This window comes from Neoarius graeffei, chromosome 15 (genome assembly GCF_027579695.1).
Source record: "Neoarius graeffei isolate fNeoGra1 chromosome 15, fNeoGra1.pri, whole genome shotgun sequence".
Classification (NCBI taxonomy): Eukaryota; Metazoa; Chordata; class Actinopteri; order Siluriformes; family Ariidae; genus Neoarius; species Neoarius graeffei.
The window spans coordinates 12,514,577-12,528,816 of record NC_083583.1 but is presented as its reverse complement, the minus strand read 5'-3'; the positions used below and the strand labels follow the sequence as shown (position 1 = coordinate 12,528,816).

Genomic DNA, 14,240 nt, shown 5'->3' with positions numbered 1-14,240 from the left:
GATTTATCGCTCATGTCGCTCTTTGTTGAGGTTTTATGCTCGAGTTGTCTGAAACCAATCTGGGTTTTCTGTGTCGAATAAGGAAGCGGTTTCACCTATAAGAAAATCAAACCCTTTCATGAAGGAGCTGACTCGAATGTGAGCAGGGGGAAAAAAAAAAGCAAGATTCTTAAGCAAACTCTTCCATCCTCACTTCCGACTTTCGGTTTTTGTAAAATACATTTTAAATACAACCATGAATTTCTCTGGAGTTTTCAGGCTGCACTCCTCTCCTCGTATTCTTTAACCACTCATTTCCTCGTTGTTCTTGAAGCATTTGCTTCTATTTGTTCACATTTATCTTGATAGCGGGGAGACGGTAATGGCTTTTATCTATTTCTCTGTTTAAACAAGCAAAAACAGCGCAAAAATTAACCATATTGAAGACAGACTAAGCCGTGCTTGCATGAAAAACAGTGTTTGTCTGTCTGACCCTAGCTGTAATTATCACGTGACGTCATGCGCAAGGGGTCTGTAAACAGTACGCGTACCATACTACAACAGCGGGGGGGGGAGGATATAAAATAACTTGCAAAGCAGTAAATGAAACCAAGACGAAGAAAACAGACAAGACATAATGGCGGATACGTAATGAAGGACGGTTTTAGGAACTGAAATAAAAAATTAAAAAGCCTAAATTTTTGTGGTGCTAATTCGGAATACATGCTTATTCCAACTTGCCCGGTTGGGCATGTCGGAGACATATCCCACTTGCCCGACTGCATGTTTCACTTGCCCCGGGCAATCGGGCAGTCCTTGATGTCAAGCCCTGATACCCCTTAAATGTGTGTATTTTTTCAAATTTGTATATTTTAGATTATTCTTATTTTTCGTTCTATTTATATAACTACTTGTCTTTTTTAAAATTCTTTGACCTTAAAGTGCATATCATGGGTAAATTCAGGAGCAAGATCAATGTAATTCTTTATTTTATATTAAACTTTGGTCAAATATCTGTAACATTTTGCATTTTGTGCAATTTCTTTACCTTGCGCAATACCAGAAAAATTCAGTTGAAATCAAGCTATTTGAGGTGAATTGGTCCACCTCTGAAAAAACTTGGCGTTTGGATTTCCCGGCAAACATTGATTTTCGTGACGTCGCGTGCGGGACGCCTCCTTCTGAATCCTACGTCAGCGCTGGTTTGTTTATGAGAAAACGACCTGGTGGTTTTCTGCAAATTTCTTCAACGTTATCGTGTAATTATTAAAATGGTTAACAGATGTATCGTAGGAGGGTGTAGCAACACCAATCTTGATGGGATTAGTACTCATCATTTCCCACATTGCGTTCAGGTGACAATCCCATATTTCAATGCAAAATCGCTAGCTGCTAAACTTGGGTCTACACAGGCTGTGCACTGAAACCGTGCAAGCTCTAGCAGCCTGCTGGCGCTTCCGCAGGTGACGTCACGAATCTGGCTCCAGACTCCCTTGGGATTTTTCCAGACGCGGTTTATTTTATTTATTTCTGCTGTAGACAGATGGCCTTGTGCAAAATTACCCTTCTGGATGAGTGTGTAAAGGGACATTCTTTCATATAAAAAAATTTGGTCCAGGATATGCACTTTAACTGTTCAAGCATCAACCACCAAAGCAAATTCCTTGGATGTGACAACGGACTGGGCAATAAGCTCGATTCCGATCCTTTCCTCTGTCACACCTCTTCATTTAGTTTCTTTGTTCGTTGCCGGTGACTATTTTTGGTATCTTAGTTTCTCAGGATTCTATCGTAAATTTGTCACAAAGCCATTAAACTAAACGACTAAAAAACTATTTGACGCAAATGCCTTATTCGGTTTATTTAAATCGCACACAGTTCTCCTGGAAATGGTGGTTTATTCATTACAGAATTCATGTCATCAGCTGCTACAGAATTACTGGCACCCTTGGTAAAGTCATATCTATAAAATATTGTACTGTGCAAAAGTCTAGGCACCCGGTTTTTTTTATACAAACTTTGCTATCGGTTTCTATTTTATGAAGTCAGTACAAAAACATTCGTTTTCCAGCACAAAATTTAATGTTACAGAACAAAAAAAAAAGTTTGTATCAGAGCAACATATGACACGAGAGCACTTTTCAGATTAAAAACAGAGAATGGTTACTGGGTTTTTGTGCAAAATGATGAATGCACTTAAAGTGTGACAGTCAAAAGTGTCCAGAAGAACTGTTCAGGAAAACCTACAGCTCATTTCCTTTAAACAAAGGGACCAAATATTGACTTTTGGCCCTTTTCCACTACCCTTTTTCAGCTCACTTCAGCCCGACACGGCTCGCGTTTCGACTACCTCAGAGCAGCACGACTCAGCTCGCTTCAGCCCTGCTCAGCACCCAAAACTCACACGGTTTTGGAGTGGGGCTGAAGTGAGCCAAACCGAGCCGAGTGGGGCTAGGGACGTGAGGAGACACTCCCCTGTGCACTGATTGGTGAGGAGGAGTGTCCTCACATGCCCACACACGCCCCGCGAGCACGCTGGAATCTGTAAACACCGTAAACCCGGAAGAAGAAGAATTACGAGAATTTCTGAAGCCTTATGCGCCTCGCCTCATCTATACGCTCTTGCCAGTATCTGTTGGCGTTGTCGGTGACAACAAGCCACAGCACCAAGACCAGCAACACTAACGACTCCATGTCCTCCATGTTTATTGTTTACTATCCGGGTCGTGAGACTACCGCTTAAAAGGTCACTGATGTCACTGTTTGCGCCGCCTAACGACATCACGTGACGTCCACCCACTTTCGCTAACTCCACCCAATGTGTCCACCCACTTCCAGCCAGCACGGTTCAGCGCGATTGTAGTCGAAATGCAACTCCAACAGCCCCACTCAGCTCGACTCAGCCCGACTCAGCACGGCACGGCTCAGCCCAACTCAGCCGCGTTGGTAGTGGAAAAGCGGCATTTGTTTCTTTTATTATGGCTTACTGCTGCTTATAGTCATTTTTTTTTTTTATGTTGAAACATTGCATTTCATTATTTTAAACCTTTTTTTTTCTAGTCTACAGGATGTCTAAGACTTCTGCACAGTAGGGTGGTCCCGAAATGTATGGGAGAATTTTTTTTTACCCAAACATTCTGACCACCCTACCATTTTTTTTACATAGGCTAAAAGAAGGCAACAAGCAAAATTTCAGAAAAATTGGTTAATATTTAGAGGTGCCACACGAGGTTGCAAATTGGGTTAAGCCATTAAAGGGCTGATGACACGAACATGACTCTATGCAATTTCTTAAATAAACTATACAACACGGCAAACATGTTAGATTTCTGTTATAATTACGTGAAAAGAAGCTGTTGTTACACGAATATCCAACTTTTAATTGCACAGCGCAAGAAAACTGGGTCCGTGGCTCGCGGCCATGTTGTGACGTCAGCGGAAGAACACGCTGCGGTTCACTGGCTGTTCTACTCTGGTTCTACTCAATGGAAATGGCGCATGAAAACGCCGGTGAACTCTCTAGTGCTAGCTCTTCCTCTTCTGGGAGTCTAGAATTGTGTTGATCTCTTCCGAATAGAATCTATGATAGCCTACCCTCTTTAACCTTTGCCTCTCGTTGCTAGGCGGCAGTTACATGAAAGCCACAAGCTTTCACAAGCAAATACATGACTGATATCACGCCGACTTTATGATTACATTTATGATTATCATGTAGAATCTATAGCTCTACGTACCTTTATCTTATGTCGTTTCACAACACATATTCTGACAGGAGGACTGTCTTTGGATCCGGCATAGCTACGAGTAGACCCCCTCCGGAATACTGGCAGTGTTGCCAGATTGGGAGGTTTCCCACCCAGTTGGGCAGTTTCAAGTGCATTTTGGTGGGTTTTGAACATATTTTGGGCTGGAAAACGTCAGCAGTAGGGCTGTAACGATACACCCAACTCACGATTCGAATCGCAATTTTTGACCCACGATTCGATACGCCCACGATTTTTTTAAAAATGTTTTTTTAAAGTAGTAAATTTGACTTATTAACATTTACTTACTTACATTAACTATTTAATAACAAATACTTCAGACCACTGCAGAGAATGAGTAATATGTATGCAAAAATGAACAAATGTATATCCAAAGATTGTTTTATTTCTCAAAATAATACTGTTGAGTCGCAAGCTCTGGTTTTTTCGGTTCTGAAAAAGTCATTTTTCCAAATCGTGTAAATCCGTTAAGATTTTTTTTGGGGGGGTGGCTCTCTCACTGTCTCACTCTCATAGGGCCAATGATTTTCTGTGATCACGGAAAACAGATGGAAATTACGGAATTTTTATGGTGAAACGTTGCTCGCGTGTCAAAATGTAACTGCCGCAGAAGGCTTCCGCCCAAGCAGACATGCCTTCAGTGTTGCCAGATATTGCTAACGTTTTCCACCCCAAAATATGTTCAAAACCAGCCAAAAAGCACCTAAACCTGCCCAATCTGGCAACACTGCATGCCTTTCCGGTGAAGTGATTGTGATTGGCTTGTGGCACACCTAGCCAGCCAATGAGCTGCTTGTTTACAGATTCGCTCCCCGCGTCGCAACCAGAATGGCGACCGCTTAAAAGAAATGAATGCTCTGCCAGTGGCGAGTGTGGACATTGCGTGACTCACAGAAGATTGTCGCAGGTCGGCGAAAAAACGACTTACTAATAGATATAAAAAAATAAAAGTAATTTAAGTAAGTTTAAAATGTAATTTAAATAAAAAGTAAAGTATTCATAAATTGAAGTTTGGAAGCGCCTCTGTTTTTGGGCTGAGGAGAAGTTTGAAAGGGTGTACCGCGATTCTGCCTTCTTGTATCACGATACGGATCGTGGCTCTGCGTATCGCGATTTCGATTTGCATATCGTTACAGCCCTAGTCAGCAGTATGTTCAAAATGCACTTGAAACCGCCCAACTGGGCAGGAAACCTCCCAATCTGGCAACACTGTGTAAGCACTGCTGATGGTAGTAACACACATTTGTGCTGAACTGAACACCCAAGAGATTCCTTTAAGCTGGGAAGGGTGTCAAAACAATCCAAATCGAAGTGTTCAGAGCACAGGACGGATGTTGGTGAGGGCTCCCACTTGTCACGAGTGCGCCTGACTTGCTTCACCCACTTCGCATGCAGCTCGGGATCTCTGGGAAACTTGAATAAACTTACCCCATCCTTGTGGGTTTTGGAGCAAAAGCCGGCAACACAACGCAAAGGCATAATAACTATAATGTATAATAATGTATAATAAAAATACTAATAATGATAAACTGAACACCTGTCACATCAACAACAAACTGGTAAGTTAGGAGGAAGGTTCTTTCGCTGACGTCATATAGCTCCTCCTCCTCTTTCGTCTCCTGGGTGCTGCAGCCCCGTCAAATTTGCCCAAATAGCTGCGTTTTTTATCATAACTTGTAAAATAGGCGCCTTCGTGAATTAATATATGGATCATCGGGAATTACTTTTTATGTTATAAAACATCGCCAAAGATGTCAAAAACGTGTCATCAGCACTTTAACATTAGTTGGTGCGTAGACTGTTGCAGAGAAGATCTCAAACCCCCAAAAAGTCACAGTTCTAGAGGGAATATGCCACTTCTATGAAAAAGAAGAGGCAGGAAGAGTTTATAGACTGATAGAAGGTTAACTTTCATGCACTAAGGGGTTCTTAAACAATGAGCACTGATCGTAATATGCTGATGAAGTTGTGAATGTTTTTCAGATGGCTAGCAACAGTAATACAAGTAGTACCAGTGGTGCAAAGCACAAAACCAGAAAGGACAATTCTATCTCTGGTGGCCTGCTATATAAGCAGGTCTGGACACTACAGCATCCGACTCTCTCCCAGTCTCTTAGCTCGCTCATATGAGCCCGCCTCCCGCTTCACTAAGTCCATCATGCCGCATCTTCTTCGACCCGGAGGCCTCTTTCCCTCAATTCTTCCTTCCATCACAATAACCAACAGTTCTCCATGTCTGAAGGTGTGACCTAGCCACGCTTTCTGTCTTTTTCGAATTGTATCAATCAGCGACCTTTCTTCTTCAACCCGCCTTAGTACCTCCTCATTGGAGACTTTGTCTGACCATAGGATGTTTAGGGTCTTTCTCCACAACCACATCTCACAACTCTCAATTCTCCTGATCTCATCCTTTCGCATTGCCAAGCTTTCTGAGCCATAGAGCAGAGCGCTCCAGATTACTGTCTTAATTATTCTCTTCTTCAACGGCAGGCTAAACGACTTGGTCAGGAGCTCTTTTCTCTTAGAGAATGCGTCTTTTGCCCTTGCAACTCGCGACTTGATCTCTATGTCGCAGTACCCCTCTTGCGTCAATATGCTTCCAAGGTAGCAGAACTGTTTCACTTGGCTCAGTAGTTTACCGTCAAGGCGTACCGCGAATTCTTCCCCAGGCTGTTTCGAGATTTTCATCACCTTGGTTTTCTTGGCGTTGATTTTCATGCCATACTCCGTTGCAGTCTCCTGCATCTTGTCCATCATAAGTTGTAGACCACAGGCTGAGCTGGCAACTGTAGCCTGGTCATCCGCGTATCTCACTCACTACGTTTACATGCACATAGAGAGAATCGAATTTCTGCCGTTGCTCGACTGAAATCGAAGTTCAAAATGCCATGTATACACCTTAATTCGGCTGAAATTGAACCGAACTTGATTTCTCGGAATCGAGCTACACGACCTAGTTTATGCGATTTCTGCCGAGCTACTTTGTGCATGTATACCCTATCGAGCTAGTTGTCGAGCTACTTCCGGAAGTGACGAGTGACGAGACCACAAGCGGGAAACACAACAGCCTCGGTCGGCATGACAACAGTAGTAGCGAGCAGCAGAAGAGGTCAGGAGGAACAAACGGAGAAGAGAAAATGGCGATGTAGAGCTCTCTGAAGTGTGGGTGGAGCACAGAGGACGGCAGGACAAAGCTTCTGGTACTAATAGGCTTTTTATTGTCAGACTTTTCAGTTTAACAGCCTACTTTTATTCTTGAGAGAAGCGCACGCACACACACACACGCCCGCGCGCTGTGTTCTAGTCCCGGGATGAGCTCTCCCCTCTGCCCCCTTAAATAGGGCGCGGTTACTGGGAAGACACACAAACACAGGTTAATTACCGTCAGATGTACCATCGTTCTGCCACTCACCTTCCCTGGCTCCGCCCTCCTGTCACAGACCGGCGCTTGACCACGCCCCCACTGCCACAGGCAAGCAGAAACGTGCACTTCTGGAGCAATGAGGAGACAGAGTTCATGCTCATTCAGCTTAAGGAGTTGAATATATTAAAATTCACGGATGGGAGAAAAACGCGCAATGGAGAACACGGAACTGATAACTTTGTTTACACTCTTGAATAGCTCTTCTTCATGACGACAACCGGAAGTGTACCAACACGATGGGGCGTGTTGCGCCACCTGTGGCTCGGGTGCACAATGCACCTCACACAATAGCCCGATTTCATTGTGTGCATGTAGGATTGGATTTCTCTGGCACCCTGCTGGGACCTTCAGCTCGATTACCGACAGCAGCTCGATTTGGATGTGCATGTAAACGTAGTCAGTCAGTACGTTTACATGCACGTCCAAATCGAGCTGCTGTTGGTAATCGAGCAAAGGGTCCCAGCAGGGGTGCCAGAGAAATCCAATCCTACATGCACAAGTGAAATCGGGCTATTGTGCAAGGTGCATTGTGCACCCGAGCCACACGTGGCGCTACACGCCCCATCGTGTTGGTACACTTCCAGTTGTCGTCATGAAGAAGAGCTATAGTGTTGCCAGATACTGCTGACGTTTTCCAGCCAAAAACATGTTCAAATCCGCTAAAATGCACTTAAAACCCCCAATCTGGCAACACTAGCAGTTCCGTGTTCAAGCTGTTAGGCTTGCTCTAACAGACTATGGCTACAAACTGTCCGGCGCAGACCACTGTTTTGTAAGACAACTTATTTTGCACAATAATATTTTTCTAAAGTCCATTTTTTGCTTACAAAAATATATATATTTTTTGCTTACAATTTAACTTATGTCTTAATAAACACACAAAAAGTTCAATTGTTTTGTTTTTATTGACATTCTTCAGATGTTGGACATATATATATACACACACAAATACAATGACTTGTTTATGTACACAATTCACAGCTATGCAACAGCTGTACAGATGTATTTGGTGATACAGTAAGTGAGCTAAATTTTAACAGTGCAAACAATGCCACAAAAAGAAAAGATTCATGCCGTTGTCATGATTCGTTGTCATGCCGACCGAGGCTGTTGTGTTTCCCGCTTGTGGTCTCGTCACTCGTCACTTCCGGAAGTAGCTCGACAACTAGCTCGATAGGGTATACATGCACAAAGCAGGGCTTTGAACCGGAATTTTTTTCCTATTGGTTCGTTCCGAACAGAAACGGAATTTTAACGTTTCCGGTTTTGGGTTCCACCATTAAATAGACGTTCCCGAACCGGTTAGAACAAAAAAATTTCGTTCCCGGAACGGTTAATTACGTTCCCTGTCAGCTGTTTAACAAATGGCTATAAAATTATGTCTCTGTCTCATCCAGCTTAAACCAAATGTAGGCTAATTCTATTACAACCTTCATTAAATAAGACAAGAAATAATTCAAAACAATTATTATTTCAAATGTTGGCGATTTGGATTCTCAGTATGTCTTCCCAGCTACACAAACAGAAAAAGTGCCAAAAATGAAAGATAATTCGTTTAGTGTGTTACCAAAGGCTAGTCAGGCCCTATAGAGGGCTACCGCATGACGTCACCGCGCCGCGAGATTTTGTTAGGCGCCATATTGGAAGTACACATCTATGCAAGTGCATACATACATAAAACAAACTACAGCTGAAATGTAGCCAGGGCCGGTTCTGCCCTAATCTGGGCCCGGGTGCAACATCGCGCAACCCCCCCCCAAAAAAAAACCACCAGTCTAAATCAGGACAACCATCACATAACTATAGACATTTTATATCAACTATTTTAACTAAATGGGCTATAATAAATAAGCCTGCAGGCAGCCACGGCGGGCTGCCTCAGAAAACTAACCATTCAATGACAACTGAAAGCCTGCAGCCACAGCGGGCTGCCTTAAAAAGTAACCATTTGTCCTACCTTAAAACTCGTTTTGCATTTTCTGCCTCCTTTTTTGTATTTTCGACCCTCCGTTTATTTTCTTTCCTTTTCTGAAAACCCGATTTGTGTCCAGACATTTTGTTCTGCTACCAACGAACTAACTCGTCAGGTCTCGTCTCTCGAGCCCGCGATGATTCCCGTGGGAAGGGCAACAACTGATACATTTTTACAAACAGCCAATAGGGAGGTTGCATCGTTCAGGCTCTTCTTTGCTCAGACACTCAGTAATTCACCTAGTATTCACTAGTAGTCCACCTTCCCGCTCTCTCCATTCAATCAGCGAACGTCACACAGGAAGTGAACCCCAGCGGGTCATAGAAACTTGCGCAGGAGAAGAATGACTATTTGTAGGCTACAGAAACTTTGAGGAACGAAATAAAAACCGGTATTAACCGGTTACCATTATTTTTAATAAGCGTTTCTGTTCCGGAACATAAAAAATAATAAAGTTTCTGGTTTCGTTTCTGTTCCATGTGAAATACAAAAAGTTCCCGGTTTTCGTTTTCGTTCCTTGAACCGGTTCAAAGCCCTGGCACAAAGTAGCTCGGCAGAAATCGCATAAACTAGGTCGTGTAGCTCGATTCCGAGAAATCAAGTTCGGTTCAATTTCAGCCGAATTAAGGTGTATACATGGCATTTTGAACTTCGATTTCAGTCGAGCAACGGCAGAAATTCGATTCTCTCTATGTGCATGTAAACGTAGTGAGTGTCTTGATGAGATGTCCACCTACTCTAATGCCTTCATCCACCTGGTCTAGCGCTTCTCTTAACATAGCTTCTGCATAGATGTTGAACAGCAAAGGGGACAAGCAGCACCCCTGTCTGGTTCCTCGTCCTATCATTGCAGGATTAGGACAATTGCAGGAAAAGGACAATTATGTTTGGTTAATTGGTCCCACTTCCAAGGAACTGTCTGGGAGAAAGCTTCCTTCTGCTAGGGAAGTCCTTAGTGTGTTCTTTTATCTCCACAAGATACCAGAATACCGAAGGGTTTAGAAAATCACAGACAAGTAACAGCTATTGTTACTTTGAACACAGGAAGTTATATTACTGTATTGTTTGTATTCATATGAAACAGTTAACATTATTTTATATTGTGTCTTGAGTGAAAACTTTAATGGCTTTGTGGCACCTCTAAACATTGTTCAATCTTAACCAAATTTCGCACAATAACTTCTTTTAGGCAATGTAAAAAAAAAAAAAGGTAAGGTGGTCGTCACAAAATCCTAAAAAAAAAAAAAATTGGGGGGACCACCCTACTGCACAGCATATACTGTTTACATGCTAACCAATTGTTAGCCTTCCCACCATAACGCCAGTTGCCGTTAGCTAGCAGGCTAACCTCACTAACCCAGACAGTGCTTGTTATGTAGCTACCCAATTAGCCGAAAAGACCTTTAATTGTACAAAACGGGATTTATATGTCAGAATTACCCCGAGATAAATCAGCACAAACATGCGGAATGCTTATGCATGCGTCATATCGCGGTTATTACCTGTTATAATCCGCAGAACCGCTGGACATGATCCGACCGAAGCTTGAGCGTTAGCTTAAACAGGAAGTGCGCGATGCATATCAATCCGCCGACTCGCTCCTTCTCTGTAGTTCCGGCATATATTTTTTTTAATAAACACTAACCAAAAAACAACTTTCATCCACTTTTATTATAACGAATAAACAGTTTTTAACACGCTGTTAGATAAATACAAGGCAAAAAAAACTAATATACAACACAAAAGTTTATGAACTATATCAAGCCACGGAAGGATATTGCAGTCGAACACATTTTAACGTTTCCAGATGCTCCTGGATTTTTCCTGGGATTAAAATGGCGTCCGGAAGCTTCGAAGCAAAGCATTGTGGGAAATGAAGTCTATTTTTCATTCATTCATTCATTCATTCATTGAGCTTGAGCGACATTTCTCGTCGCCTTACTAATACACTACCGTTCAAAAGTTTGGGGTCACTTTGAAATTTCCTTTTTTTTGAAAGAAAAGCACTGTTCTTTTCAGTGAAGATCACTTTAAACTAATCAGAAATACACTCTATACATTGCTAATGGGCGGCACGGTGGTGTAGTGGTTAGCGCTGTTGCTTCACAGCAAGAAGGTCCTGGGTTCGAGCCCCGGGGCCGGGTGCTCCGGTTTCCCCCACAGTCCAAAGACATGCAGGTTAGGTTAACTGGTGACTCTAAATTGACCGTAGGTGTGAGTGTGAATGGTTGTCTGTGTCTATGTGTCAGCCCTGTGATGACCTGGCGACTTGTCCAGGGTGTACCCCGCCTTTCACCCGTAGTCAGCTGGGATAGGCTCCAGCTTGCCTGCGACCCTGTAGAAGGATAAAGCAGCTAGAGATAATGAGATGAGATGAGACATTGCTAATGTGGTAAATGACTATTCTAGCTGCAAATGTCTGTTTTTTGGTGCAATATCTCCATAGGTGTATAGAGGCCCATTTCCAGCAACTCTCACTCCAGTGTTCTAATGGTACAATGTGTTTGCTCATTGCCTCAGAAGGCTAATGGATGATTAGAAAACCCTTGTACAATCATGTTAGCACAGCTGAAAACAGTTGAGCTCTTTAGAGAAGCTATAAAACTGACCTTCCTTTGAGCAGATTGAGTTTCTGGAGCATCACATTTGTGGGGTCGATTAAATGCTCAAAATGGCTGGAAAAATGTCTCGACTATATTTTCTATTCATTTTAAAACTTATGGTGGTAAATAAAAGTGTGACTTTTCATGGAAAACACAAAATTGTCTGGGTGACCCCAAACTTTTGAACGGTAGTGTACATACACACCTTTGTATCTCAGTATGTGTGTAAATACTTTAAAAAGTAGCATAAAAAGTCACTTTAAACTGTTAACAACTTTAAAAACCTGTACACTAACTTGCATTACTTCATCATGTAGTCAAAACCTGACACTTCAGTTCACACAAATGCAAATGAAGAGAATAAAGAAATTTAGCGATACTATTCTTATAACTTGCTTGCTATAATGCTAATATATACAGAGATGGACAGTAACGAAGTAGATTTACTCGAGTACTGTACTTAAGTACACTTTTTGAGTATCTGTACTTGACTTGAATTTTTTTTTTTTTTGGAAACTCATGGCTTTAACATCACTACATTTGCAGAGGCACGGTGGTGTAGTGGTTATCGCTGTCGCCTCATGGCAAGAAGGTCCGGGTTCGAGCCCCGTGGCCGGCGAAGGCCTTTCTGTGCGGAGTTTGCATGTTCTCCCCGTGTCCGCGTGGGTTTCCTCCGGGTGCTCCGGTTTCCCCCACAGTCCAAAGACATACAGGTTAGGTTAACTGGTGACTCTAAATTGAGCGTAGGTGTGAATGTGAGTGTGAATGGTTGTCTGTGTCTATGTGTCAGCCCTGTGATGACCTGGCGACTTGTCCAGGGTGTACCCCGCCTTTCGCCCGTAGTCAGCTGGGATAGGCTCCAGCTTGCCTGCGACCCTGTAGAACAGGATAAAGCAGCTAGAGATAATGAGAATGGGGTTATATATGAATGATTTACCACATTTTGTGTCAATTTCATGTCAATTAAATCTTATTAATAGTAACAGATCTAGATAAATCCAGTGACTATAGACCAAACTTTAATATGCCTAAAGTCAATGTCAATGACTATTATAAATTGCCAATGGTAGACCCTCTGATGATAATGTTCTTCTAATAATATTCTATTTCTAAGTCTAAGTTAGTAAAAGTCAGACAAAAAAAGTCAGACGAGTTCGTTAGAATCCAACGTCTGGTCTGGTGATCTAACCTTGTCAGATATAGGGTCGTCTTGCTGCCGTCCAAAATAGTCCGCCATTCGTCCCTGGCGACCATCGCGACGGGCGATCCCAACTTTATCTTGGTGATTTTCTGATATTTTTTCTTCGTAGTTTGGCTTTCGCCATTTCCACCAACGGAACTTCGTTTCATTATCTCATTCAAGAGAACATAAAGTTAAAGACGAGCAGGCGATAAATGCAGATGAAATGCAGACGCGAAAAAACAAACAAAATGGTTGAGTGTCGCGGGTTTTCTCGTTCTCTCGCACGTATCATTAATAGCGCCATCTGTATGCTTTATTGGTAACTGCTAAGACATTGGGTGGGCTCAAGTGTGTACCCCCGGTGTACCAAATTCTGCTCGATTCATATGCGCGCTTGATCTGCGCACGCACGCCTCCGGCATTCACTCCAATCCCCCCATTATGCCGATCGGTGTACCGACCGGGGAATCGGCATATACCGCGGGGTGCACACTTGAGTCAACCCATACAATGTCAGACACACGAAAAGCGGAAAGTCAACTATTAATTTTCGTCAACATAAGTGTATCAAGTTATATTTTTTTTAACTAATCATGTGTAGTAAGGGTGGGTGGGAGATTTTTATGTTGTCAGCGGGAGGTTGGGAGGATTTTCAAAATGTTCCCTAAAGCGGGAGATCTCCCGTCCACGGTGGGAGAGTTGGAGCCTCTGCATTTGAAAGGCAAATATCGTACTTTTCACTCCACTACATTTCTATCAAGGTCCTTGTTACTCGTTACTATGAAGCAGCTTTGAAAGTGGATGTTTTTTCTTTTCTTTTCTAATATGTGATTGTTTTTTTCGCAGGTGACACTTAGACAGCCGATCAGTAATCACGAGGGTCACGTCACATTTATAGACTGTATAAAATCAAGTTCAGTGATTTCTCAGCAGCATTATTTAACACGATCAGTTGATGGCAGAATGGAAAGAGGTGGTTCTTCTGGGGAATGGAGACACTCATGGCTGTAGCTTGAACCCATGTTTCAGTTTTCTGAAAGGATTAAAGATTTGCTTTGTTTTAAATGTTTGCTTTGTTTGCTGAAAACGAACCACATCACAGCCTACAAAAACTCGCCGTCCGACCTGTGGAAGCATATCGAGGTATATAAACGTTTTATTCCAAGAGAAAGCTTGCAACGAAGTGGTCTGTGCTTTTAGAGCTAGCGATAACGTTGCAATAGCTATGCAGTCTGGTTAGTCAAATGACTTTCTATGGATTTGCCCGCCAAGTTGCCATCGCCTTGTCCACGGCTAACGTTAACACATAGCTAGT

At 42.7% G+C, this 14,240-nt stretch overlaps 1 protein-coding gene across 2 annotated transcripts in view; it reads right to left on the bottom strand.

The window, feature by feature from the left end:
• Positions 1–10,739, bottom strand: part of LOC132899173 (eukaryotic initiation factor 4A-II) — a 47,233-nt gene extending 36,494 nt beyond the window's left edge. For both annotated transcript variants that reach the window (XM_060940870.1, XM_060940871.1), the window contains exon 1: positions 10,642–10,739. In XM_060940870.1, the coding sequence (XP_060796853.1) occupies positions 10,642–10,670 (29 nt within the window). In that variant the 5' untranslated portion in view covers positions 10,671–10,739. The remainder of the gene's footprint in view (positions 1–10,641) is intronic.
• Between the last annotated feature and the right edge of the window lie 3,501 nt (positions 10,740–14,240).